General features: G+C 49.9%; 2 protein-coding genes across 2 annotated transcripts; one reads left to right on the forward strand and one right to left on the reverse strand.

The window, feature by feature from the left end:
- The first annotated feature begins 86 nt into the window (after positions 1 to 86).
- appl2 (adaptor protein, phosphotyrosine interaction, PH domain and leucine zipper containing 2) lies at positions 87 to 12,330 on the forward strand. Its single transcript, XM_047034581.1, has 21 exons — positions 87 to 253; positions 1,550 to 1,648; positions 2,027 to 2,086; positions 2,513 to 2,584; positions 3,693 to 3,780; positions 3,921 to 3,962; positions 4,060 to 4,118; positions 4,351 to 4,497; positions 4,700 to 4,782; positions 4,923 to 5,075; positions 6,414 to 6,602; positions 6,734 to 6,776; positions 7,030 to 7,086; positions 8,189 to 8,283; positions 8,418 to 8,573; positions 8,797 to 8,849; positions 8,961 to 9,135; positions 9,295 to 9,331; positions 9,858 to 10,013; positions 10,133 to 10,180; positions 10,417 to 12,330. Exons 1-21 carry the CDS (start codon positions 200 to 202, stop codon positions 10,546 to 10,548), a joined length of 1,998 nt encoding a protein of 665 aa, XP_046890537.1. The 5' UTR covers positions 87 to 199; the 3' UTR covers positions 10,549 to 12,330.
- An 86-nt stretch (positions 12,331 to 12,416) lies between these two features.
- tubgcp6 (tubulin, gamma complex associated protein 6) lies at positions 12,417 to 27,498 on the reverse strand. Its single transcript, XM_047034357.1, has 25 exons — positions 27,190 to 27,498; positions 26,025 to 26,842; positions 25,681 to 25,844; positions 25,293 to 25,506; positions 24,929 to 25,090; positions 24,691 to 24,812; positions 24,404 to 24,467; positions 24,016 to 24,125; positions 23,528 to 23,619; positions 22,306 to 22,445; positions 21,923 to 22,072; positions 21,436 to 21,517; positions 20,841 to 20,929; positions 20,021 to 20,136; positions 19,620 to 19,758; positions 19,370 to 19,471; positions 17,007 to 19,071; positions 16,726 to 16,893; positions 16,369 to 16,537; positions 15,804 to 15,945; positions 15,506 to 15,700; positions 15,024 to 15,156; positions 14,233 to 14,446; positions 13,581 to 13,774; positions 12,417 to 13,240 (listed from the first exon to the last, which is right to left on the reverse strand). Exons 2-25 carry the CDS (start codon positions 26,820 to 26,822, stop codon positions 13,149 to 13,151), a joined length of 5,916 nt encoding a protein of 1,971 aa, XP_046890313.1. The 5' UTR covers positions 26,823 to 26,842; positions 27,190 to 27,498; the 3' UTR covers positions 12,417 to 13,148.
- Between the last annotated feature and the right edge of the window lie 172 nt (positions 27,499 to 27,670).

The raw sequence follows: 27,670 nt of genomic DNA on the forward strand, positions 1-27,670 counted from the left end.
CATTGTATTCAAGTCAATATGGCTGATGATCCGTAGTTTGTTTGACTAAGCTACTGTTTGCTGATGATAAGGGATGGTCAGGAAAGGACCGCCTGCATCTTTTACGTGTCACCCACATCCGCACAAAGCTCTCTGGGAAAGAGAGTCCACTCCCTAAATAATTCAAGCCTATTCTCCTATTCTCACTGTTACTAACACGATGCCGGCCGTCCATAAATTGCTCTTAGAAGATTCTTTGCAGGACAGTCCCCAGGTAAGGCAATGCTATGTTTGATACAGCCTGTGCTGTGAAGAGATAAACGATAACGCAAAATATCATTGTCGTTCTTCGTAGCCTGTTTACGCAGCACGACAGTGACAGCTCTAAATTGCTTCATTGTTGTGGGAATGTTGCAAGGTCTCAGGCTCTGTATCCTCATGGAAGTAGATCCAAAATAATTGCAATTGTTATATAGTTACATGTCTACATCTCGTATGCATATTGCTCGAAAATGTGCTTTCCCCTGGTTGGGTGACGTGATTCTCGCTTCCTACCGAAGCTCGACTGTTGACAAAAAGTGGGCATTCTAACAAGAATCCCTTGATTAGTGCCAGTCAAAGTGTGTGTGAAACCTTACAGCAGATTACATCAACCTTACATAAACGCAGTCCCCCTATTATTTGGTTTTAGATTGGGCCTATTTTATGGTCTGTAGTGGGAGGGGTTTGAATGTTAGACTCCATTGGCCTTGACCAATAGTGGTCAATAAGACAACGTTTCAAGTCTGATACGACATATCTGTAGTCACGCAGCTCAAACGAAGCTTTTACTGTCAGAGCTACAAGTCAAATGCATTTTACTAAATTAATAAACAAATAAGCATGCCACTGCTCACGAATTGTCGTTTTGTATAGAATAACATTGCATTTGCAGTTGAATATTCCAGTTGCATTTAACTGTAACAGACTATAGACACACATTAAGCTCATTACACTGTAAAACGAAGTCAAATTAAATGTAATGTAGGCCACATAATAGGCTGGAGGTATAGGCCAATGTGCTTGTGAATTATCACCACTTTGGAATTTCAGTTTTACTGAACAATTAGGACATGAAGTCTAAAGCTTTGATTAAATTGCACTTTAAATTAAGGCACATATTTAGCTGAATTGGGATAGTAAATGTGAATTTTAAGCCATATGTTGTTGTACGTCATTTTATGTTAAATTTGTCGTGCACGATTGCTAGGTGTGTGATTTTATTCAGTATCAACAGGTTTCCACACCCGTCTATATACATATACAAACCCTTACCTGTTTGTTTACCAGGCCTTTAAGTAGTCAAGACTCTGTGTCCGTGCAAACACCTGCTGCTTAGCTGTCTAATAAAGTCTGTTAGTCAGTGTGGGTTCAGGTTGTTGAATATTAGGTCTGCCAACAGCAAGGTTGCCAACCAGTTGTGTTGTGTGTGTGCCTGCCTCACTCTGCGTGGCTTTGTGTGCCTTTCTGCACATGCTTGTCTGTCTGTGAAACAGTCAACTCCCCGACTCACTTCCTGTTTGCTCCACAGACGCGCTCCTTGCTCAGTGTGTTTGAGGAGGATGCTGGGACTCTCACAGACTATACCAACCAGCTGCTGCAGTCCATGCAGAGGGTGTATGGAGCCCAGGTAACACACACATACAATGCACACACACATACATGCACACGTCATGTACATCTTGAACACTCACACAGACACGCACACACACACAGCCCAATTACCGGTATGTGTTGTTTTGGTTGATGTATAGTAAGCTAGCTTTCTGGGGGTCTCAGGGAATAAACTGATAAGTCCACTAACACAACATCCTCCCTTTGCCCCCCCCCCCCCTTCTGCCCCTCCCCACCTCTGCCCCTCCCCCCCCTTCTTCCCCTCCCCACCTCTGCCCCTCCCTCCCCCACATCTCCCCCCCACTGCCCCTCCCCCCGCTGCCCCTCCCCTCCCCTGTCTGCCACCCCCCCCCCCCCCTCCTGTCTGCCCCCCCCCCTCTGCCCCTCATCCCAGAGTGAGATGGGACTGGCCACCGAACAGCTTTCCAAGCAGCTCCTGGAATATGAGAAGAAAGTAAGAATCACAGAGATTGTAGACTTTATGAATCGCTGGTTTGGAATGTGACTACATAAAGTTGTATATACTCGATTGGTGTTGGGACTGCGTCAATATATTATGAAGGATTTGATTTGCATGTTGGACCAGAAGTTTTCCACATAACATTTTACTTATATTTCAATGTATTTAGCAGACACTTTTATCCAAAGCAACCTACAGATATCCCACATGTAGAAAGTACAGCAGAAGATCAAGGATCAGAAGTGATAGTTCTAACAGTATTGTGGTCGTCAGAGTGAGGGAACGGTCAAACATGACAACATCTAGGAATAAGTCTGTATTTCTATCTTCACAGCCCTAGTGCTAACTATTATGTCCTGTAGGTGTGTTGGATTCTGGGTATTTTGTGGTTCAACCTAAAACTCCTTCTGTCTTCATCAGAACTTTGCTCTTGGAAAAGGTGACGAGGAGGTGATCAACACACTACAGCATTTTGCCAAAACTGTGGAGGAGGTGGGAACTCTTTTTTTATTCAGCGTTTATGAAATGTTGAGCGTGCAAGTATTTGTGTGTACCTGCTTGTATGTGGTGACAAAGAAAGTGAAAAGGGGAGGAGTGAAACATTTGAAAAGGAAAGAGTTCTCTGCCAGCACTGCCATCCCTACAGTGTCAAGACGGTACAGGAATTAGAGCTCAGGGATTGAGATTTGACCGCGGATCATGAGGTCACAGGTTCAAAATTCTCCTCCGTATGTCACATTGCATAAAAGTGTCTGCTAAAGTAACAATACTGGGACCACCAGCATGACATTAAACAGCGCTGTCACTGATCCTAGATTGTCACCCTGCCACAGACCGGGCCGGATGTCTGCGGAGGAGGAGTAGGTGAAGGATCACAATGGTGGAGGTAGAGAGGAAGAGAGTTAGAGGGGTAGAAAGAGAAGGAACAGATGGACTAGTCTTCCTCAGCTGAAGGGGGGGCATAGCCTGTCCGACCACACAGGCTCTGGAGCAGAAACAAACACGGTGCTTGTGGGCTTGCCCATGTGGACTAACAACTCGGAGCAGACATCAATCAGATGGCAGGATATAGGCTAAGCCTGAGCAGGTGGACTTTGTCCTACACTGAACTGGAAGGGGTGGCAAGATGATCGTGTTCATTAAGGGTTTGACACAGTTTGTTTCTGAATGTTAGTGTTGCATTAAACCGTCTTACTAATTCAAATATCTGTGTAATCACCAAGGGACCTTTCTTCTTTTAAACCTATAGCACCGTGAGAGTGCCTTGCCAATCAAGGGCACACTATAAATAACATGCAGTATTATTATTTGTATTATTATTAAGGGTCAGCCAGTCAAAGATAATTGGTGCGTTCGGCTTCATGCAGCGCCGGCGTCGCCTGCAGCCCGGCTGACTTGAAGTAGCCAATGGCATTCTCAGCTTCAAGGCAGCCGACTGCAGCCGTCTGTCGGCGCCGCCGTCGCTGCATTAAGTCGAACACACCTAATGGCTGACATAAACAGGAAATGTATGTGGTACTTCTGGTTATTGTAGTTTTCTTTATGATGTCCTAATGCAGAGCTATGACTGAACATCTCATGTGTTATCCCTCCTTCACAGCTAAATGCTTTGCACTCTGAGCTGGCCACACAAATGGCCGACAAGATGGTGTTTCCCATGATTCAGTTCAGAGAAAAGGACCTCACAGGTAAACATCTGTTCATCACAGACAACATAGCTTGTGATGTAGCTTTGCTGCTCTGCTGTGTGGCTGTGGTGAGTGATCAGGTTTGGTGTCTGTTATGTACATTTTTTGGAATCTCTTACCTTTGAATTTGTCTTTTTCAGAGATAAGCACTCTGAGAGAGATATTTGGCATTGCCACTGATGGTATGTAGAAAGCGACAAAACAATTAGATTTTACTTTGAGTTTGTTCCATTCGCAACCAGTGTTCAAATTGTCTTCTCGACGTGTCTCCGTGGGCAGAGCATGAAGCAGCTATGGTCAGGTACAGCAGACTGCCCAAGAAAAAGGAGAATGAGAAGGTAAGGAGGGAGGGCAATGGAGTACTTTCTAGACTGCATTGATCCACAGTTTTCTTATGGATTGAAATATACAACAGACTGTACCACAATAATGCTGGGAGAGTGCTCTTTAAGGATGGCACTTAACTCAACAGCCCAGGAACAACCTGGTCACACAAAGAGCTATTTTCAGTCGAGTGGTGTGTGTGAGTATGGTATGCGTGGGAATCACTAACCCTCTCCGGTTCTCCAGGTGAAGTCCGAGTTAGTGGGCGAGGTGGCCTACACTCGCAGGAAGCAGCACCAAGCGTCCATGCAGTATTACTGCGCCCTCAACGCCCTGCAGTACCGCAAGAGAGTGGCCATGCTGGAGCCCATGCTGGGATACACACAGGCCCAGGTGCTTCTGCCATGCACCCACTACACTGCACACATAGCCTTACCACTCTGCAAAACCCCCAGTATTTAGACCTAGCCCATGGACCCCCCCAACCCATACACACACACACACACACTGTGCTTTCATAGTCAGTCGGTCATGGTACTGGATTGTTCCTGGAAAAGAGAAAGGGCTGAATTTGGTCCTGTTCCTTCTCTCTCAGATCAGCTTCTTTAAGAAAGGCATTGATCTGGTCTCCAAGAAAATGGACACTTTCCTAGCCTCAGTATCTACCATGACACAAAGGTATGGAGATTTCTCCCCAAAACATTTATGGAATGTTATTTTTTTGGTACAATGGTACATTACCATGACCCCTTAACTGTTCTTAACTTCCTTCTGTATGTGCATGTGTTTGTGTGTGTGTGTATGCGTGTGTGTGTTAGCATCCAGGGCCAGCTGGATTCCGAGGCAGAGGCCATGCGTGCGTCCCAGCGAGAGCTGCTGTCTGTGGAGGACACAGTGTACATGCCCGACCGCGACCCCGAGCCGGTCAACCGCACGCTCATACAGAGGGCTGGCTACCTCAACATCAGGAAGTAAGCAGAACCTTAACAACACGCACACGTATATACGTGCGTACCGACAGACACATACGCACACTGTCGATCAAATCTACGCTTTTGCTTTTCGAATTTTCCTGTCTTTCGACCCCGGCGAGAAGTTTCAGATTTGCTGTCATTCAATTTCAGCCACTGACGTATTCTTATTTCAGTCACTCATACTTTCAAAACAGGTCATGGCTTATCTTTGAAGCGTGATGAGCTGAAGATAGGAATTTGAGTGACGGAAGTAATTGAGGGTTAACATTACAGTTTAAAAACACTAGATGGAAAAACAAACAAATATCTGTTAGGTAACCAGTTCCAGAGGGGCAATCGAATGTGTCGACAGTTTGTTGAGATGGTTACTGTCAGCTTGTGTTTCTGTGGGGAAGCATGAGGAGAGAACGCCCCTTGACAGCTGGGGTTAGAATATCGGCGCCATTGACACTGTGATTTAGTAAAATGCCAGTGCTGTCAGATGTCTTTTCATCTTTCTAGAAGCAATCTTTCTATCCGTCTTTATCAAATATCTGAAACACACAGGGAAGACAATTTCAGCAGAATGCCATTCATTTGAATACCTTCCCTTCAAGTGCTTGTTAAAGTCATCAGCAGCCATTTTGTTCTCCCTTTGGTGGCATGACTCACAACAACTCCTACATCATGGCCATGAATACAATCATATTTTTGATTGAGGAGAAGCCTACTGCAGTGCAGAAGGAAATGCCTTAGCTGAGTCATGAACTCTTTCATTTCCCAACACAAGCTCTTCTCGTGTCTGGCCCCTCAATGGTGGAATCACCTCCCCACCTCTATCAGGGACACTGACTGTCTCCCCACCTTCAAGAAAAGGCTCAAGACGCACTTGTTCCGGGGGTACACCGGCACTTAAGAATGCTTGGCTGGACGTGATGTTAGTTTCCTGCAGGATCACAATGACTCTTATTGAGAGACTTGTTGCTCTTGTTGGTTAGTTGTAACGGTTTGAAATTCTTGTACTCGCTGTGAACTTTTTACTGTTGATTGTTTTTCTACAGGTACACCCTTGCACCTTTTGAGTTTCATGTTGTTTAATTGTAACTTGTTTAACTGCATGCTCTTATGGTTCTTCCCTTTGGCACTTATTTGGTTTTTCACAATGTATGCTTCATGTTTTGGCTGCTCTCAACGTTTGGGGCTATCTCGTTGTTATGATCAGTGACCTATGCTCTTTTGTGAAGCTCTCTCTTGGAAGTCGCTTTGGTTAAAAGCGTCTGCTAAATGCATACATGTAAATGTAATGTCAATGTAATTTACAGTTCACACTGTAACAAATTATTTTTCGCTCCACAGTAAAACGGGCCTTGTCACCACAGCCTGGGATCGGCTGTACTTCTTTACCCAGGGAGGGAATCTCATGTGCCAGCCACGCGGAGCAGTGGCAGGGGGTATGGTCCTGGACCTGGATAACAGCTCAGTCATGGCTGTGGAGTGCGAGGACAGACGATACTGTTTTCAAATCACCTCACCCACTGGTAAAACGTACGCCCCACCCACCTTTTATCTCATCTGAAGATACTTGAGGCCGGCACGCACGTTATGGAGGCAAAGATGTCTTCTCGCTGTTCCTTGTGTTTGATTCATTAACTTTGTATTTGTCGTATTTGCTCCAGATCAATGATTCTACAAGCAGAGAGCAAGAGGGAATATGAGGAAGTACGTATAATACCTGACATTTAGTTTATCTGGCGTCAACCACATCATTTCAGCTCCAACATTCCCATTTGGTGTTCACATTTTGTCACAAAAGGACACAGGAGATGTGCTTTTAAGATCTTGCAGCTTCTCATCACTAGCCACACATCGGCCTCATGTAGACCTGTGTTAAAAGGCTTTACTGGAACAACATTCATGCAACAAGTGATGAGCCATTGTAAATCAACCGCACGTGTGTGTGTCTCCTCCACAGTGGATCTGCACCCTAAACAACATCTCCAGACAAATCTACCTGACTGACAATCCCGAGGTAGATTCACCGGACTTGCTTTCTGTCTTCCTTTTTCTCTTTTGTTCGTTCTCTCGATTGTTCGTTTCTTTCTTGTGGCACCTTCTCTCTCCCTACCACTCTTTAACCCCACACACACACACACCCTTTGATATACCTCTGTCCCTCACCTCCTCGCTCTACAGCCTTCTCCAACACCACACCCTCACAGACAGTTTCCCACAGTGGTTTTTATCATACAGCAGTTATCACGACTTGATCAAAAGTCGGAGTTTTACACCCCAGACTCTGTGCACAAGAAGCCTGGTCTGTGTTGCAATGATACCGTTGCTGAGCCTGACGCAAACAGGCTGCCTAAAGGTTTGACGACACTATGTCAGGCTTTGTGTCGAATTACTGCTTGTCTGCTGAAGGACTTTACACATCCGACATTGAAGTGGTTCCAGCTTTTATTGCCCAGACAGCATCTTATCTTATTGCACTGAGCGGGCCTCCGTGATAGTTCCACCGCCTTCATTCTTCAAGGATTCTTTAAGGGTGTGTGTGTGTGTGTGTGTGTGTGTGTGTGTGTGTGTGTGTGTGTGTATATATCGGGTCTTGTTTAACTACCCTTGGAGGACTAATAATAAACTAAGAAGAAAACATTTGGGGACATTTTCATGTTGTGAGTGCATGTGGGTTTAGAAGAGAGAAGGAAAGCGTGTTTGAGAAAAGCAATAGAAGGTGTGTATGTGTGTTTAAGAAAAAGTGAGTGTTGAAAGAAAGAAGGTGTGTGTATACACAAGTGTTTGGTCATCCTATTTGTATATAAACAAATACACTGTATGTGCCTATGTGGACTATGAACCGTATTTGTACCTCTGTAGTTCTCCTCTATTGTGTTATTTAACTGAATAATTCATCGATAACATTAATAATTCGCTTGCCTTCTTTAAACTTGAAAATTGTTTTTTTTTTATTAGTTTTATGGCAATACTGGTTATTATGGCCAACACACACTAACTAAAGCAGTTCCTCCAAAGTTAGTTTACCTATTCCTGAAAGACCTTTGCCCTCTAGGAATTGACAGTGAGTAAATGTCACGACTGTCATGACAGCTATTGCACCTTGCCTCCCTCGCTAGGCAGTGGCCATAAGACTGAACCAGACAGCCATCCAGGCTGTCACCCCCATCACCAGCTTTGAGAAGAGACAGGAAGGCTCTCCCAACCCAGACAGGTTAGACTGGAGAGAGGAAGACTTCCTTCTGTCTTGGCTGGCAGACTCCTCTCTTAGATAGTGTGATTGCTCTATTCATTTATTTCCACTGTCTCTCCTTCTCTATTCACTCTCACTCTTCTTCCCCCCTACAGAGCTAAGCCTGGTGGGGTGCAGTCCTCCAGCAGCGCGTCCCAGAATCCCCCTGGGGGCGCCGAACCGGAAGACCTCATCGCCCCGGGCACACCCATCCAGTTTGACATCATGCTGCCGGCCTCTGAGTTCCTGGACCAGAATAGGGCTGGGGGCAGGTACTGCAGCTAGGGGGTTACTGGAGGAGGGGGGAGGGTACTGGAGCAGGGAAGAGGTGGAGGTCAAGGGGCTGGTGTACGATGGCATTCTCTCAAAACTCCCCGTAAAGTATAGATGAAAAGGAACACATTTTCGGGCCACTGTCTGCCTCCAGAAAATTCAGCAGGGATACATTGTGTGTGTGCACGCGTGTGCGTACGTTCGTGTGTGTGTCCTTCACAGGCGCACAAACCCATTTGGCGAAACGGATGATGACTGCTCCTCAGAAAGTGATGGTGAGGGTTTTGCTAAAGAGTTCAGTCAAAATGATTTAACACTGATGTCGTCTCTGTTTTATCATTCAATGCATATCCTGTGGTGTTCAACCATTGTGTGTGTGTGCGTAGACACCTTGCTACAGCAGGTGTTTGCAGTGCGTTTCCTGGGCTCCATGGCAGTGCGATCGGGCCACAACCAGGAAGTGATCTATGAGGCCATGAGGCAGGTGCTGGCTGCACGGGCCATCCACAACATCTTCAAGACCACCGAGTCCCACCTCATGGTCACCAGTAGCTGCCTCAGGTCAGACACCCCACATGGGGACACAACGTGGCCATGGGTTTATCTCTGAACCCCAATCTCGAAAAGAACCAGATGAACCTTGATAACGTCATAATGTGACGTCTTTGATTTTTGGAACGACGCTAGAAGGTGGACTAACGTTTTGTTTTTTCTCGACAGGTTAATTGACCCTCAAACACAGGTCACACGGATAAGTGTAAGTCTGGTCAACTTTCTGCTCGTTTCATTTGTATCACGATACGACACATCCAGAAAACGATGTCTCTTGGAACTTTTCACAACCAGTTCTCTACCAATGAGATGCAATTACAGTCCAGGATCTGGCCTATCCAGACAAACTCAAATTTCAAGTTGATTTGAACCATTTGTAACAAGTTGACGTACATTGGAATGAATTGGTCCTGCTCCGCTTGACAGTTTCCTAGAAGTCATTCGAAACCTAGAAGAGATCAATCCTAACCCTAGATCTCATAGTATCCACAATATAGTCAGATGGAGTCAGATGACTGAGCGGTGAGGGAGTCGGGCTAGTAATCAGAAGGTTGCCGGATCGATGCCCCGCCGTGCCAAATTACGTTGTGTCCTTGGGCAAGGCACTTCACCCTACTTGCCTCGGGGGAAATGTCCCTGTACTTACTGTAAGTCGCTCTGGATAAGAGCGTCTGCTAAATGACTAAATGTAAATACAGCCAATGTAAACCCAGTGTGTGTGGTGTACCCAGTTCCAGCTGCAGGACGTCAGCGTGTTTGCAGCCCACCAGGAGAACGGCCGGCTCATGGGCTTCGTGGTGGAGGGGCGGGACTGGAGCGAGGGGGAGGAGGAGGGCCAGGCCTCCTTCAGCTCCTTCATCTTCGAGAGTAACACCGAGGGAGAGAAGGTACCCTCCCTCGTCTTCATGTCTTGAACATGATGGCTCATGATGAAACGTCTTTTATAACCCCCCAAAAATACGACTTATGGAACAATGTGAATGACTTTATATTTCCCTATTCGCAGATATGTTACACGATAAGTCTGGGGAAGGATATCATAGAGGCCAAGAAGGTAAATATGATATTTAAGAAAACATGCTTGACGTGCAAGACATACATTTACCATCATGGAGTAAATCAACAGCTTGTCATTCCTGTTCAAGTGCCTTTGTGCCCTTTGTAGCAAGTACAGGTAGGCCTGCAGGTACACTGGAATTTGTTGGTGCTGCTCCTCTTGACAGGTGCCTAGCGGCCAATCAAAACCTAGAATAAATAATCTCACCCTCTGCTTGTTAACCTGTCTCCTAGGACCCAGCCGCCCTGGCCCAGCTGATGAAATCGATGCCCCTGACCAATGATGGCAAGTTCCTCCTCCTGGATGCAGAGACCGGAGACACGGCAGCCGAGGCAAGCCAGGAGGACCTGGAGTCTGAGGCCTAGCCCTGCCACCCAGGACCAGAACCAGGAACCAGGAGCCAGGGCTGTGGGGAAAGGTGTCTCTTCTCCACTCTTAACCTCAGACTATGGTCTGGTTCCCTGGCACCCAGATTGAGTTTTTTAGAAGCATGTTTTATGACTCCTCCATGAGTATGCTTACTTACGTCAAAGAAGGCTTAACTTGGTGCACTGTGTCCTTATCAAGAGCAGTAGTGAGGTACTTAAAAAAAGGGACACCCATTAGGTACTGTAAAAGAAAATCCATTCCCTTGTTCGAACTTAGATACAGTAATGGTTTACCTGTGGACTGTTGAACCGTCAAGACTAATAGTCATACATTTCATAATTTGTACTTCAGTGTTAGGCTACCGTTGTTTCTTTATGATTTATTCTCAAGTCTGGTTGAGACCAAAACAGGACTGTATGTAGGCCTTTGACAGCCCATTTTACCTGTAGGTCTTTTCATCATTTAAATACATATTCTTTGTTTTGTTCATCATTCCTGTAGGACAACGTTGCACTTCCAGGGTTTCTAGCTATGTAATCCAAACCTTGCTGTCTTTAGAATGCACTAACTTCAGCTAGAGTACGGCTGTATTGTGTGGAAAAACTCTAATCTGAGTGAAGGATGGACAAATATACTTTGTTTAAATTAAGTCATAGTTAGGTGTGTTCTTTTGACTTAATCCTTACATTCCTTGTGTCGGGTGTGATTTATGGAACTGGAAAAAACGAAGCTTGGATCTTTTATCCATGGGAATGGTTGGGACATCATGCAACCTTTCTGAAGCGATGTGTGCGTGTGAATGACTCGGAAGAAGCCAAGACCAAATTCACATGTGAAAATATTGTTTCTTAAAGATTCTCGTTAGGAAAGTACATTAAGAATACCCTCCATTGGTACTTTGACTCTTCCTGATTGATTATAGGAATGATAGACATTTGATTTATTTCCGATAGAAGCCTTTGTAAATACTGTACCGCATAAACGTGTCTTTAAGATGCTGAGACAGATAGCTCCAAATCATATCTGATTCTGATCTGATAACTATGCTAGAGGTGACACAAAGCATGATTATGTTGTACTGTGCTCTGCACAGATCCCGTCGTGCCCCGTCGGTTAGAATTGAACTGAAACGGAGGCAATCGACGACCCTTGAAACGATTCCATAAATTGCATGTAAATAGACAGACAGATTGTGGAGGATTTAATGAACCTATTTACTCTCCTTATGCCAGTAGAATAATTGATTCAACAATTACGGAAGGGCAGAAAACGAGTGGTGGCTCGAATACGTCTCCCTCTGAGAGCTGACAACATGCAGTCCTTACAGTTCCAATGGTGGCCACTTGAGGTCGCTACTAGTTTCATGTTTTTGTACAGTGTACTGGTAATACAGGTGAAAGCCATTGACTTAGCGTTGAACGTGAGGTTATTTTGTGCTGACCAGTGTGTGCTTGCCTGCTTGCTTTGGCCCTTGTTTAACAGCTGTGACATGGTTTTCAAGTTAACTGCAGCATGTTCTCAGAATGGGTGTTGTTTTGTCTGGGAAGGCCTCTCCATTGTGGTCAATGGAGGTGGATTATCAATGACACTGCATATTGTGATTCAAGGATGTGTGCCGTTCAATGGTGAAAAACGCTTTCATTTGTAAACGATTTCTGTCCTTTTGCCAGACCCTTGAACTAACAGATCTGAGTCATCAAATCATTCCCCTCCTCCTCTTTCATCCCTCCCTCCAACCTCCACCGCACCTCCCATCCCCTCCCTCCTACTTCCAACACCACCCCTCCCCCCTCCCATTCCCCCACCTCCCCCCCCCCCCCATTCCCCCACCTCCTCCCCCCCCCCATCCCCTCACCTCCTCCCCCCCCCCCCCATCCCCTCCTCAAGGGCTCCCTCTTTGCAGTTTAGCAAAGACACATTCCTTATATAGTTTACTATGATGTCTTAAAGAAGATGAAGGTACAGACATTCTCATAATAACAGATTCATATTCTACTTTCGTATTCAGTTTGTCAGTACAATGCACTCTCAGGAGTAATCTGTTATCAGACGGGTGCATGGCAAGTATCGCTCCTCATTTTAGAACGTCCGTTTGGAAATCACCTTGGTTGTATTTGACAGTGTCCAGCTACTATAAGGCTTTGCACCCATTGTTTGACCTATATAGTTTTTCTAAATAAAACATTAACATGCATTATTTAATAATAATGAGACTTTGTCCTTAATTTTCTTTTCAGATTTTTATTTACACAAAGTTACATGTTTTATTTAATAAATGGGCATACTTTATGAAGATGCGCAGGCAGGCACGCTTCAGATTTGGAATAACGTTACATTTGGCGACATCATTTGTAAAACAGGATGTTTCAAGTACCCTTTTACAGGTTACAGCCCTGCAGCAGCTATCAATGCATGTTTGAACAACACTATCGCAAACGTGGTCGTATATTTTCTGCGTGGCAAAAACCATGCCTTAAATATGCAGTCGTTCGACTAAACACTATTTACATCAGAATGGGTATAGAGTCAAGTTTGGACTCGCTATGGCATCAAGACAGATGTTGTAGAACACACACACACACACACACAAACACACTCAGGAGTCTTTGTAGTAGTTGTTGAAGTTGATGCGGAGCAGGAAGTCCTCTAGGTGAGGCTGGTAGCCCCTGTTAACCAGTTTAGTCACCACTGGAGACACAAAGAAAAGCTCTTTCATCATAATAATAATAACAACAACATCAACAACAACATCATCATGTATTCACTTAGCAGATGCTCTTAACCACAGCGACATACAGTGGGAGATTTGAACCCTGTCACCTCTTGATTGACAGTCATACCCTCTCCCACTGAGCTATATCTATCCCCTGTGAGGCCATCTATCCAAATGACAGCACATTCAGATGACAGAACACTTGGTACTCAAATATAGCTCATTTGTCACTAGAACTGCACTGCAGATACGCACAGTTTATCATACGTATATTTCTCCAAAAAGTTCCACTCGTTTCGAAATGCGTGCGCTCACCTTTGAACAGGAAGTGGGAGTAGTATTTGAAGGTGTTGTAGGACTGCTGCATGGCTATGAAGCTGGGGTGCTCTGCCTCCCCCTGCTGGCTGGCCCAGGGCTGTGCGATGAGCTGGGCCCGGAACTTGAGGATGAGGCTGAAAATGCTGTGGATGATGTTCATGACCGGAGCCGCCTTCTCCGTCAGCAAACCCCTGGGGATGGAGGGACGGTGGGGGTGAGAGAGAGGACAGGAGGGGGCGGAGAACGAGAGGAGAGGAGAAAAGAGGACAAGAAGTGGAGGAAAACGAGAGGAGAGGAAGGGGAGGATAAAGAGAGGAGAGGAGAACGAGAAGAGAGGAAGGGGAGGAGAACGAGAGGAGAGGAGGGGGAGGAAAACGAGAGGAGAGGAGGGGGATGAGAACGAGAGGACAGGAAGGGGAGGAGAAAGAGAGGACAGGAAGGGAGGAGAAAGAGAGGACAGGAAGGAAGGAGAAAGAGAGGACAGGAAGGGGATGGGAGGTAAAAGAGAGGAAAGGAAGGGGAGGAGAAAGAGAGGACATGGAGATTCCTCCATGAATCTGACCCTGTACAGGTAATCTGTGCGTCCCTCCTGTCTAAAAGACCTCTGTTAAAGCACGCCGTGGGCCACGTGTGCATACTCTCCCTGTACCTGAAGATGGCTCTGTTGAGGTAGTCTGCGTGCGTGCGGTGGATGGCATCCAGGTCGTTGACGGTGGCCATCTTGGTCTTGAATTCGCTCCAGGAGACCTGCAGGATCTGGTTCGCGATGTAGCCCTGGATCACCTTCACAAAGTGCTGCATCTCGTGTCTGTACAGCTGCAGCTGGCGGAACTGCACCGAGCGGCCCGCACCCTTCACTAGAGCTGGGACACACACACACATGTATATATATACACATACATACAAGGATGGAACCCTACTCTTCATCCAGGTCACACACACAGTCTTACTTGCACACACACACAGGGATCAAAGTTACACTTACGGTCTCTCTCACACATACACACACCTGACACACACACTTCGACACACACACAGACAAAGTCATCTCTTAGAACTGGTATATTGACATATTTGGAATTTTCCGGAACCCAGATTCATTCCGGGTTTCCCCGGATCCAGATTCAAATGTGCATTTAAAATGGCCGACGGTACAGCACAGCAGCCTGCTGTCACACACTCGTCAGTGTCTCTCTGTTACAACGGGACCCACAGCTACAGAGCAAGAAGACAAATCCTCATCCCTACATACTAGACAGACGAGGACCTGAAAAGTGTAATGGTTTTAGGATAATCATGTGTTCATCTTTGCTTTTATCTAAAGCAGCACAAAAGGAGGCTGAGGGGGGGTGGGGGGTTTGGGGGGGAATCATGAACCTGCGACCTCTGTAACCCCTGAGCTCCGCCCATCCCCCGGGGTTCCTGTGCGCGTGAGCTCACCGGTTCTCTTGAGGTGGAACCACACGTCGCGCAGGCTCCACACCATGTGCTTCAGCTGCAGCAGGAAGGAGAACAGGCGGTTGTACTTGTTCATACAGCTGTCGGTGACGATGATGTTCAGCGGCCAGTCCACCTGGAGAGAGGGAGAGAGACAGAGACAGAGAGACAGAGACAGAGAGACAGAGAGAAAATAAAGACAGAGAAAGAAGGGTTTCCCGCCTTAGGTGACAGGGGCTGGCGTCTCACATGTGGTTCAAGATATTTTGCACAGAAGAAGAGAAAGACAGAGACAGAGAGAGGGAGGGAGAGAGGCAGACAGTGCAGGCCTCGTGGGCTTGTTACTGTCTCCCATTGAGCGTCTTCAAAAAGCTCCTTATTTACTGATCAAAGACTCGGGCAGTAATCTAATTTTCCAGATGCAGAACAGAGTTCCGGAAACTAATCTCACACACGCTCTCGCTCAAACACACACACACACACACCTTGTAGCGCAGCTCCAGACAGTTGAGTGAATCGGGGGCGTGCGGGTGGAAGGTCTCGGGCAGGAAGCGCAGGGCGAAGGTGAAGTTGGGAGCCAGGGCGTTGTCGCCATGGAGACTGTACTGGAGGGCCTTGCTTAGGATGGAGTTTAGGACCAGAGGGGTCAGCAGCTCTCCTGGAGTCTGACCACTGGCCAGCTGAGAAGGAAGCCACACAAAGGGGTTCACGGCAGCAGACTAGACAAAACACAGCGCGCTGACACGCACACGCGCACAGACAGACACGCATTGGCTGTCTCACCTTCTCAAACAGTAGGTCACTGAGAGACTGGGCGAACTCGCCGTCCTCCATCAGCAGGAAGTGCCGCAGGGCCTCAAAGTGGCGCTCCACCCCCAGCTCCACGAAGAAGTAGTCCACCACGGCCTTGTTTACCAGGGACACACTGGGGGGAGAGCGAGGGGAGGGGCGGAGAGAGGAGGGGATATCAATGAGGGGACGGGTAAGACACCAACCTGGCTCCGATAGATATGAACCACATCCCTGCCTCCCTTCCCCTCTCCCTCTCTCTGTGTCTCTCTCTGTGTCTCTCTCTCTCTCTGTGTCTCTGTCTCTGTGTCTGTCTCTCTCTGTGTCTGTGTCTCTCTGTCTCTGTGTCTCTCTCTGTCTCTGTGTCTCTCTCTGTCTCTGTGTGTCTCTCTGTCTCTGTGTCTGTGTCTCTCTCTGTCTCTGTGTCTGTGTCTCTGTGTCTGTGTCTCTCTCTGCGTGTCTCTCTGCGTGTCTCTCTGCGTGTCTCTCTCTCTGTGTCTCTCTCTCTGTGTCTCTCTCTGTGTCTCTCTCTCTGTGTGTGTGTGTCCAGGGGACTCACTGTGTGATGAGTGGGGTGGTGACGGAGTGCTTCATGAGGACGGGCAGGGACACCATCTCACTGAGCTGCACGGGCGTGGTGTCGGTGGCCCTGCGGAGGGAGGGGTCCATGGGGAGCCCCCAGGGGCCCCGCGTCACCTGCTGCAGCAGCTGGCACTCTGGGGACAACACTGCGCGCGCACACACGGATGGACACACACAGGATGATACTGTCAGAGATCTTATAAATACATCAGTCTACTGAACTGACTCAATAGATGACGTTCCTCCATTTGTACATCACGTTCTCCCTCACACTTTGCTTCGTCAGTGTAACTGTATCTGACCTAGGGTATGCGTTAGGGGTGCGGGGACTCACTCATGAGGTTAGAGCAGTCCTCGTATGGCTCTACCTCGTACTGGGACGCCAGGGACAGCAGGTAGTCCTGCTCAGCACCCGCTCCATGGGGCCGGCCGAAGCTCGCTGCCCAGGAGGAGATGCCCTCGTCCAGCAGCTGCTGCTCACTCGAGGCCCAGGCTTTAGGCCCTGCGGGACGTCACAACAAGGATGTTAGATCTTTTTGTCGTTGTATTGTGCCAACCAGGAAAGCAGACAGGATGTCAACAGATAGGAGTTATTGATGTACGGCGATCCAGTACCTTGGGTGTCCTGTCTGCCAGGGTCCTTCACCACACAGCCTGAACCAAGAGCGGAGTCTGAGGAGTGGCCATATTGACTTCCTGGTAGTGGTAAGAGAAGGGGTACGCTTCCTGACACCACACACCCTGTACCTAATGTTGAGTCTGAGGAGTGGCCATATTGACTTCCTGGTAGTGGTGAGGGAAGGGGTACGTTTCCTGACATCACACACCCTGCACCTAATGTTGAGTCTGAGGAGTGTCCATATTGACTCCCTGGTAGGGCTGAGGGAAGGGGTACGCTTCCTGACATCACACACCCTGCACCTAATGTTGAGTCTGAGGAGTGGCCATATTGACTCCCTGGTAGGGCTGAGGGAAGGGGTACGCTTCCTGACATCACACACCCCGCACCTAATGTTGAGTCTGAGGAGTGGCCATATTGACTCCCTGGTAGGGTTGAGGGAAGGGGTACGCTTCCTGACATCACACACCCTGCACCCAGAGCGGAGTCGGAGGAGTGTCCATATTGACTTCCTGGTAGTGGTGAGGGAAGGGGTACGTTTCCTGACATCACACACCCTGCACCCAGAGCGGAGTCGGAGGAGTGTCCGAACGTTCTGCCGGGTAGAGATGACGCGGCTACTTCCGAACCCGCCATCACACAGCCCGCTTGGAGGGTGCTGTCGGAGGCGTGACCGTGCTCGCTCCAGCGCGGCCTCTGGGTCTCCACGTCAAACACGAACCCCCCGACCTTGACGTGAGCGTCGGACGCGTGGCCGTGGGCGCCGGGGGAGGGCAGCGGAAGGCTCACGTCAGAGACGTGCTCCCCGGCCCGGAAGTGAGAGTCCGAGGCGTGGCCGTGGACGTTGGGGGCGGGGAGAGCGACCGCCGCGTCCGAAACGTTCTCCCCTACCGCGATGTGGCCGTCGGACGCGTGACCGTGGACGTTGGCGGACGGTCGAGGCGCCGCCGCGTCGGAGACGTACCCTCCGATCTCGACGTGCGCGTCCGAGACATGACCGTGAGCGCTCGGGGGCGGTCGAGGGGCGGAGGCCGCCTCCGCAAACTCCCCCGCCTTCAGGTGAGCGTCAGACGGGTGGCCGCGCGTGTTCAGCGACGGCTGAGAGTTGATCACCTCGGGAACGCCTTCGCCCTCCTCGGCGTGGCCACGTGACGCGTGGACGGACCGCGTGTAAAGGTAGTCTGCCACTGATGCGTTCTCCCTGACCGGAGCAGTGTCGGACGCGTGAGCTGGGACGGTTGTGACGGGGATCGCCAGAGAAGGGGGGGACCGGCGTCGGAGATCCCCACTTCCGAGCCTCTTTTCTGGGGAGATCGGAGCACCGGCTGTCTGGCTCTCCAGCTGACCCTGTTCTCTCTCTTCCCCAGCCTTGTTCCCTGGGCCCTGGCCAGCCTTCTCCACGCTCCCCGCGGCCCCCGTCACTGCTGCCAATTCCTGTTCTGCTGCTGGTAGAAAACAGGAGACGCAGCTCTCTATCATCTTGGTCTCAGTACCGTCTGCTAGCTGGACAGAGGCCTGGGAGGGGTGTCCATGAAGGCCGGGCTTGTGGGGGGCGGCGATGGGGACGTCGGGGGCGTACTGGCCCAGAGGGAAACTGGACTGGGAGGCCTGGCCGTGGGGACTGGGCCTGGGGAGATGCTCCAGGACGTCGGACACGTTTTCCCCTATGGGGATGTGGGAGTCTGAGGGGTGGGAGAGGGGGATGTCTGGCTGAATCATGGGGCCCCAGAGAGCCCTGTTCTGGGGCTGGTCAGGAGCCACGGCTGGGGGCTGGTCTGGCTCCAACATTCCCCCCAGAGGACTGAAGGGGGCGCTGAAGTCATAGTCTACATCTGACTGTGGTTGGGATTGAGGTTGGGGTTGGGTTGGGCCTTCGGGAAGGTCAGATCCAATCTCCTGCAGTGCCTGCTCCACCTGCTGGCTGTCCCGGGGACAGGGCAGGAGCTGGGAGGGCTTGGTGTCCTGGGAGATGAGGGCAGGGTCTTCAGTGGCAGGGGGGGGCTTGTGGGGAGGCGTTGGTGCCCCCAGGGGGAACCCAGACCCCTCCGGATCCACTGACCCCTGCCCAGGAAGAGAGCAAAGGTTAGGCGACAACCGATCACACATTCAACTGGCAAAGCTTCAAGATGACACATTTACTCATGCTAACGACCAACGATCCGTTTTAACAAACGTGCCAACTAGCTGACGCTAATTGCTAACAGCCAAAGACGCATCGAATTTACACTCGCAAAATGACATAACTAGCAGATGCTAACAGCTAACAACAGAAGATACATTCAACAAAAGGCTGAAACATGAAAATGGCTAGCCAGCAAATGCTAACTGTGGCCAGCCTGCGTGCAGGAGCATTCCACACCAGTGCTGGTTCAGGCTTGGGCTCCTGCTGAGCGGTGGAAGCGGGCATTAGAGATTCAGGAGGAGGTCTCGTCTGTCCCAGAGGATATCTCTTGAGCAGGGCCTGCAGAAGAAGGACATGAGAGGCAACACGTATCCGTCTTTATCGATTTCATATATACATATAACTTCTCAACCAAACATGCATCATTCAATCATCCTCCAGTGGTGTGCGTGTGTGTTTATGTGTGTGTTTCTCTCTGTAGGAATACCTCAGTGTGCAGCTGGTCCTGCAGAAGGAACTGGGCCCGGTTCTCGTCCAGTCTCATTCGCTGCACCCTCCATAAGGCCCGCCTCTCCCTCCTGGTAGCCTCCTCCGATAGGTGGCTGTACTGAGCAATCAGCTCTTTCCTGATCCAACACAGAACAGGCTGGTGTCAGATGTCTAGACCAAACAATTGCCAGTGGCTCATTTGAGCTTTTGTGGAGTTAATAAAGCATAGGACTATCGATAATCTGAATTCGAAATACCGCAGTCTAACAGTCCTCAAGGGACATGACTGTGTCTGTGCGTGTCGACAGACACAGTCATGATTTGATCCCTGTACGTGTGAGTAAGACTGCCTGCCTGTGTGTGTGTGTGTGTGTATGTGTGTGTGTGTGTGGTTCAGACCTGGCTCGTATCTCCAGCTGTTCCTCCAGAGCCTGCAGCCTCCTCTCTCGGTCTCTCAGCTCCCGGGCAAAGCTGTAGTCGTCCTCCTGTTCCTTCTTCTTGGCTGCGCTGTGCCACTGGAAAACACACACACACAGAAACACACACACACACAGAAACACACACACACACACAGAAACACACACATACACAGAAACACACACACACACAGAAACACACACACACACAGAAACACACACATACACAGAAACACACACACACACAGAAACACACACACACACACGTCATGTAGGTTTAACGTTCCTGCAGGTTTCGGCTGTAGAGGCTCGTACACTACTAGGAGGAAGCACGCGCTTCTCCTTCTCTGTGAGCAGAATGAGAAGGTCGGCACCTCTATTCTCTCCTCTCTCACTCAGACGGATATAGAAATGGGAGGTCAGGAAGGCTACTTGTTGAACAGTGCCATATGTGAATGCTATTTCCAGAGGAGCTCCAGTATCGCCCTGTCTATCACCGTCTCCTCCTGCTGATAATGGAATACCAGGTCAGACGAGACACAGGGGAGAGGGGAAACCTGGACTCATTTTCTCAGCTGCAACATTCATCTCCCTCCATCTCTCGCCGCCGCGGGTCAGAGAGGACACACACTCACCGGTGTTTCTCTCACGCTTCTTCTCTCGCTCACGCACGTTCGCTCCCCTCTTTCTTTACGTCGCCACGGTCATCTTTTCAATCTGTCTGCCTCCCTCTCACTCACTGCGTCTTTGTCTCGGTCGGCCTCGGTTTCTCTCTCCTCTCCTCTCCCCCCCTTCCCGCTCACCTCTAGTTCCTGCTCCAGGTGCTGTCTCAGTTCCTCGAAGCGCTCCCTTTTCTTCGCCTCCTCCACCAGACGCTGGGACACCTGTCGCCCTGCAGGGAGGGAGGGAGGGAGGGAGCGAGGGAGTGAGGGAGGGACTGGTTACAACCTATGCAGTGCACACTTGCAAGGCACACACACACACGTGGGTCTGTCTGGCTCACTTCCCTTCCTCCCATCTATTCCAGTAATAAGTTGATATGAGGAGTTAGGGAAACTATGTGAGCGATGATTCGATTTCACACCCTGCAGAGCTGGAAGCCGTTCAAAGGCTTCTTCTCCGCTATTCTCGTCTCCCCCCCTATCCGCCGCCCTGTGAAGGATGCTCCGGGTTAGCGGGGAGCACTCCGAGGGGTACTCGAAAGCTCTGCCAGGTTCTAATCACTGTTCTGTGTGATGATTTAGAAGTGTTATAAGAGGGTATAAAGAGAGTGTGGGAGTCCGGGAGAGTTTGTGCACATGGTGCAATGTCTACTTGAGTTCTGTGCTACAGTGTGTGAGTATAATCTATATTTGTGTGTGTGTGTCCTATAAGTGTGTGTGTGTGTGTATCACTCACCACGGATGCTCTCCAGGGTCTTGGCTGCTGAATCTCTGACTTGATTGATCAGCTCCTGGCGTGCCCGCTCTGTGCGTAGGGCCTAAGACACACACACAAGCAGAGCATACCGTTTCTGCTGTCCTCTGGCTTGCCTCTCCACAGCCCTCTCAGCTACTCTGGAAACGCATCCATCAAGCTCCATGCTCGACGGGTGATAATATTAATGTTTCTAAATCAAATCTTTTTTTTCCCCCTTTTCCTTTTTTTTTTACAAGCAACGTTACTAAATGGAAAAGGCCTACTTATATTCACAACCTGCACAGATTGATTGGGAAATAACAGCTTGACGGGTGATGGGTCGATTTCCCAAACCGTTTAGACCCAGGCGTGGACAGAAAAAACGGTTTGACAGAATATCTGTTTAGAAACAGGTGCTTCATCCGTGTGCTGGTGAAGCGGGTCACGGGCTGGTGTGTACACGGCCGGTCAGAGCATCCTGCAGTACCTGCTCCTCCCTGCTGATGGCACTATGCTGGGCGATCCTCTCCACGCGTCCACGGTACACGGCACAGTCCCTCTCGATCTCCTCCACTTCCTGCAGGGAGAAGGTGACGGAGATACGAGGCACGGGCAGCTCCGACCCGCAGATGTAGTGCTGCAGACAGGCAGGCAGACAGACAGACAGTTTAGTTTAAAGCTTATGAGTGTAGTCTATGGTCTGGGGGTTACGGAGCAACTGCTTCTACAACATACAAGTTAAGTGTTACTATATATTGTAGAGTAGAGTATAAAATCCATGTGTATATACAGTCAGGGTCACGCTGTTACGACACTAACCGAGCCTATGTTGACGTACGTGCGCGCGTTGGTGGTTGCCTGGATACTGACCTGGGGACAGCAGATCTTGAGCAGGTTGATGGTCTTGCCGCAGACGTAGACGTCGTTAGCGATGTGTCGGAGGAAGACGGGGACGCAGGCCTCGGCCTCCCTGGAGATGAGGGTGTAGCCCTGCACCCAGAAGTGCTTGTCTGGGGGAGGGGGACACGCAGACAGCTGTTGTTTCAAGTATACAAACGAGTGTACCTGGAGAGGGTATAGACCGGTGGTTCTCAATCCTGCCCTGCATGTTGTAGATATTTCCCTGCTCCAACACACCTGATTCAAATAAACGAGCCTGATAACGACCCATTCATTTGAATCAGGTGTGTTTGAGGAGGGAAACGTCTAAAACATGCAGGGCAGGGGGTCCCGAGGATCAGGATTGAGAACCACTAGACTACAGCGCTACAGAGGCGCAACTTCATTTCTGGGCCTGGCAGTCTATGTGTGCGTGCGTGTTTTGAATGATTTAATCATCGTCGAATCAGGCCAGGTAGACCTTGGAACACGCCTACGGTACACGAGCTCAAACGGATCTCTGATATTCGCGGAGGAGGAGAGAGCCGTGTCATGTTTTCTAATTTCGACCATACCTGCCACAGGAAAAAAAAAACGAAACAACGGCTGAGCAAACCCCCTCCCCGACGACCTCCGCGTTGGAAACCCGAGGAGCCCAGGAGGGGCGCACAACACGCGAGTCTCACGGCTCCGTTCGTCGTTCAGAGTTTTCTGGGGGTTGTTGCTGCCAGGACAGCTTTGCTACTGATTGCCTCCCTGGCTAACTGTCTTGGAGAGGAACGCTGACATTTGCGCGTCCTCCAAAAACAGGAGGGAGAACAGCCGAGTGGGGTTCACTGGCAGAGTTGATGAGGTGTAGCTGATGAGGAAATGAACCTCTACACTGAGCGAAGCAAGGCTAGGGTGATACGAGGGCGTCCTTGACTCCTGGAATAGGGTGTACTAGAAAAAACCCTAAATTTAAACAGGATGTAATTATACCGGCTGATCTCATTAAATCAACCACGGGACTGTTATCTTGCCATAAACAGACAGTGTGTTTAAGTGTGTTGCATTCTAAACGCGGGTTTTTAACCGTGTGTGTTGTTGAAAGCCCTGCTGCACACGCCCGAGACAACATACAAATTGAAATGGAGTGTTGGTGCAGCAACCCGTCTCCTCATGCAGGACGCGCAGTGGAGCGTGTGGGGGACCGAGATGAGAACTGGCTCACCTCTGCAGCCCAGGTAGTCCTCGTTGACCTGAATCATAAACTCCCCATAGACATCTCTGAACACACCGCTGTATACCCAGTCAGACACAAACCTGTAAAAGCAGAGAGAGAGAGAGAGAGAGACAGAGAGACAGAGAGACAGAGAGAGAGAGACTTACCAGGTTATTTGATTCTCCGAACTGCACACACAAGATCTCAATCACAAACGGTCACCCAATTCGTCATGATTTAAATCGCCTTGGACGGGTAAGTCAACGACGGGAAACAGACATCCGCTCCAGGGTCGAAGGCACCTCGTCGTGACAGACCACTCAAAGAGACAGCCATGGAAGACTGCACATGTAGGTCCACGTTGTCGCAAACTTCAGGGAGGGTGGAATTGTTACCAGAGTACCTGCTCGCCTCCGGGGCTTAACGGGGGAGGGGAAAGGAGCTCGACGGCGGGACGCGCAGTGTGTGAGCGCTGTCTGGAGAGCGTGGTGACTGACCGTGTGTAGGGCTCACAGCTGCTCTTCAGCAGGGACAGCAGGACCAGGTAGTTCTCGTTACTGCAGTTGCTCTGGGCCTCGTTGTACAGGCAGGACAGCAGCTTCACTCCCTGGGCAGACAGCAGACACGGGACTTATTCAGGGTGTAGCTCAGGCGGTCGAGCATTTGATGGAAAATCAAGAGGTTTCCAGGTTTAACCCCCCCCCCCCATACGTCATTTTGGATAAAAGCACCTGCTCAAGGATTACATGATTTCTTCTAATCCATTTTTGTCCTTTAACACAAACACATCGAGCTTGATTCACAGGACATAATATATTACATGAAATACTGTGTGGGGCCACAAACTGTGCAGGTAAACAAACAGAAAGCTATGAGGCCACTCACCACAGGGAACGTAGCCTGGCCAACTCCACAAGCTCCATCCACACAACACAGCTCTGAGAGGTACCTGGAACGCAAACAGCACACAGCCATGAGTGGCCGATGATTCTGATAGCAGTGCATTAGGCATCTCTTGGCCAAGGTGGAACGACAAGGGCTACGGTATGTGGCGATTACTTCTCACTTCAGAGTGCAGACTAACCGCTCTGTTTGGTCCTCGTTACAGAATCGGGGCACATTTCCTAGCGCCAGGCGGCAAGGTGCGTGTGTGTGTGTGTCTGGGGTCTCACCTGAGTTGCCTGCCCACTTTGCGGAACAGGAACCCAAAGGTGAGCAGGCTGAGCGTGGACGGTGTGCTGAGCACACAGGCCCGGTAGTAATGCAGGTACTTCCTCAGTCCGCCTGTGAAGGCCTGGCGGGGGGGGAGAAGGAACACAGCCGTCAGGAATCACCCCTGTCTAGCGGGACCGCTCGGATAGCGACCCTAGCCGGCGGCAGTTTGCGGTTTAACGCGAGGAGGACACCCACCTGGAAGACCAGGCCTTTCTTGTGGGCGCTCTGCAGGGAGAAGCGACTCAGCCTCAGGTAGTAGGTGCCGTACTGCGCCAGATCTGCCAGGAGACGGGACACGCTCTCCGGAGACGCACCCGACACACACACTCCCGGACGCACGTCAAACTGCACACACACCTGGAGGGGGGCGGGGGTGAAGGTGAGTCATTGCTACTATCATAACTAACACATTGACCCCCTCCCCCCCCCCCGCCAAAAATGGTACCGCATTCCATAAAATAAATCTATACACGTCTACTTCAGAATAGATAAAACTGTATTTCAGCGCAGTCGGCTTACTCGGGGCATGGGTCTGAGAGATGCCGGGGTGGGGTCGTACCTGGTTGAGGGGGAAGGTCGTGGACGCCACGCCGATCAGAACGTTCAGGAGGTCACCGACCAGCTGGGTCTGAGAGTCCAAGGGTGGGGGTAGGAGTGGAGAGGGGGTGGCACAACCGACCACCCTCATCTCCCCCTCCCACAGTCTGTAGAGCTGGTCAAAGGCCTCACGACCCCCCTCGGAGAGGTAGGGGGCCTCCCTCTTACCTGGGGGGCTGTGGCCATTTGCAACATGAGGAGAGCAAGGGGAGAGACCCCTGTAGTTATACGTTGTAGAGCATTGAGGACAAAAAAAATGTTGGGGGGTGAAAACTGAAATGTCACCTGCTACCTGTGACATTTCGCAATGCTAGCTCTGACTGCCGGGTCTTAGATGAAGCCTGCCTTACCAGCCGATGCGTTCCCAGCAGCGACGTCTTCCAGGCTCAAAGGTCCTTATGGCCTCCCAGACGTCGAGCTCGGGGCTGGGGCTCGGTTCCGACTGGGAGTCAGGGGTCAGGTTTGAGGCCGACTGGAAACCCTCGTCCTCAGACTGGTCCAAATAAGGTGGCACCTGGACGGAGACGCGATAGCATTTAGCCAACACTTTGCAACAAAAGCAGGGTACAAATCGTGCATATAGATACCACAGCAGAAGATCAAGGATCAGAAGTGCAGTGTGAAGCACTATACTTTTAGCGCTTAAACGGATAGGGACAGATAGGAGGGACAGATAGGAGAATCAGTCTCTTACCCGTATGGCCAGCCCAGTGACATCAGCATTGCTGGGCACAGGCGGCAGGTCCAGTCTGATGTCCAGATCGGAGGTTCGGGTGTGCAGGAGCGCCCCAAACAGCGACATCCTGGTCTCTCTCTCAAACTTCTCTTCCAACTCGGCCCTCCTCCCAAGAGCCAGCAGGCCTGTTCCCGGAAGAGCCTCCATCAGCCCCAGAGTCCCACACATCCCTCCCAAGGAGCCCCACTCCTCCCCGCACACCAGAGCCCAGGCCCGAGCCTCCAGCCTCTGGAGCTCCTCACTCTGGTAGCCCCCCAGGGGAGGCCTACGGAGCACGGGCCTTTCCCTACGCATGTAGTCTCTGCTGAAGGAGGTGGGAGGTGGGGGGGCCGAGCCAGCTAGCTGCACCAGGAGTTCCAACACCGAGTTGAGTTCCCCGAGTCCTGACGCGGGTCCCTCTGCCAGCGTGTCAAGCTGATCCTCCAGCCTCTCTGCTTCGTCCTGGCAGCCAGCCACCCGCAAATCGAAGGAGATCATCAGAACTTTATTTCTGGGCGGCGTGGTGGAGGTTACATTGGATGCTGACGAGGAGGGCCTTTTCAGGGGTCCTTCCAGGAAGAGTTTGGAGAGTAGTGTCCCGTAGGCTTGCTTTCTGAGGGAACGTCGGACTGCATCTCGGGAGATGCCCCCCAGGGCGCGCCGTTTCCATGACACCCCCGAAAGACTGCTGTCACACAATGCACCCAGCAATTCGGTAATGCTGGTGCTGCTGCTATTATCATTAGATGGGAGGGAGACGTTGGAGTAGGAGTCCATGGTGACTTTCTTCTTACGGCCTGTGGATGTCAAAGGCGTATCATGTAAGGCACCGCACCACTAAGGATAGATAAGCACCTGACTTTCGTAGCTAGTTATGAAAAATATGAAAGCTAACTGTTGCATTTAACTAGCTACCTTGCTAACATGTTAGCTCTAAAACACGTTTATTTTTTAAGGCCAGTTAAATTAGCTAGCTAGTTAGTTACCACTGCATGTTTACAACAAGCAAGTCGTCAGCCTACTAGTATTCAATGGGCTTGGCCCATGTTAACTAGCGGCCTAATATTAATATGGTAATATTCACTGAGCTTGTGACATTATTGTATATTATAATATGCTCGTGTGGTTTCTTTGCAAACGTTACCTTCAATTCAGCACAGCCAGTGGTGGTTTAATGTTGACAGGTCAGCTTGCACCACCTTCCATGTTAGCTAGCATATTCTAGTGAGCTGTTCTGTAGCTAGCTAACTGAGCAGCCAATACTAGTCGGGCAATAGTGAACATACTGCACCGTTTTGGAGTAAACAAGTAGCTATACACTTTACGAGCTGTAGGCTATCTATATTCGCTGCAATCTGCCCTGCTTCGCGCAGGTGGATATAAAAGGTGTAGAACAGACTGCAGTTTACAGTTGATATCTGTCTTCCATTGTGCTAGGGCTAGTTGCACGAAATATGGCCCGCCCACGTGAAATACGATTGGACAATTTAACAGGATTTGTGATCTATTGGACAAACTTCTATGACAAACTTCCGGCAACACCGTTACCGCGCGGCACAAAAGCACAGTGACCGTCGACACAAACCTCTTGCGTACATGTTGAGTAACTGTCATGTAAGGTAGTT

The sequence above is a fragment of the Hypomesus transpacificus genome, chromosome 14 (genome assembly GCF_021917145.1).
Source record: "Hypomesus transpacificus isolate Combined female chromosome 14, fHypTra1, whole genome shotgun sequence".
In the NCBI taxonomy this organism is placed as follows: Eukaryota; Metazoa; Chordata; class Actinopteri; order Osmeriformes; family Osmeridae; genus Hypomesus; species Hypomesus transpacificus.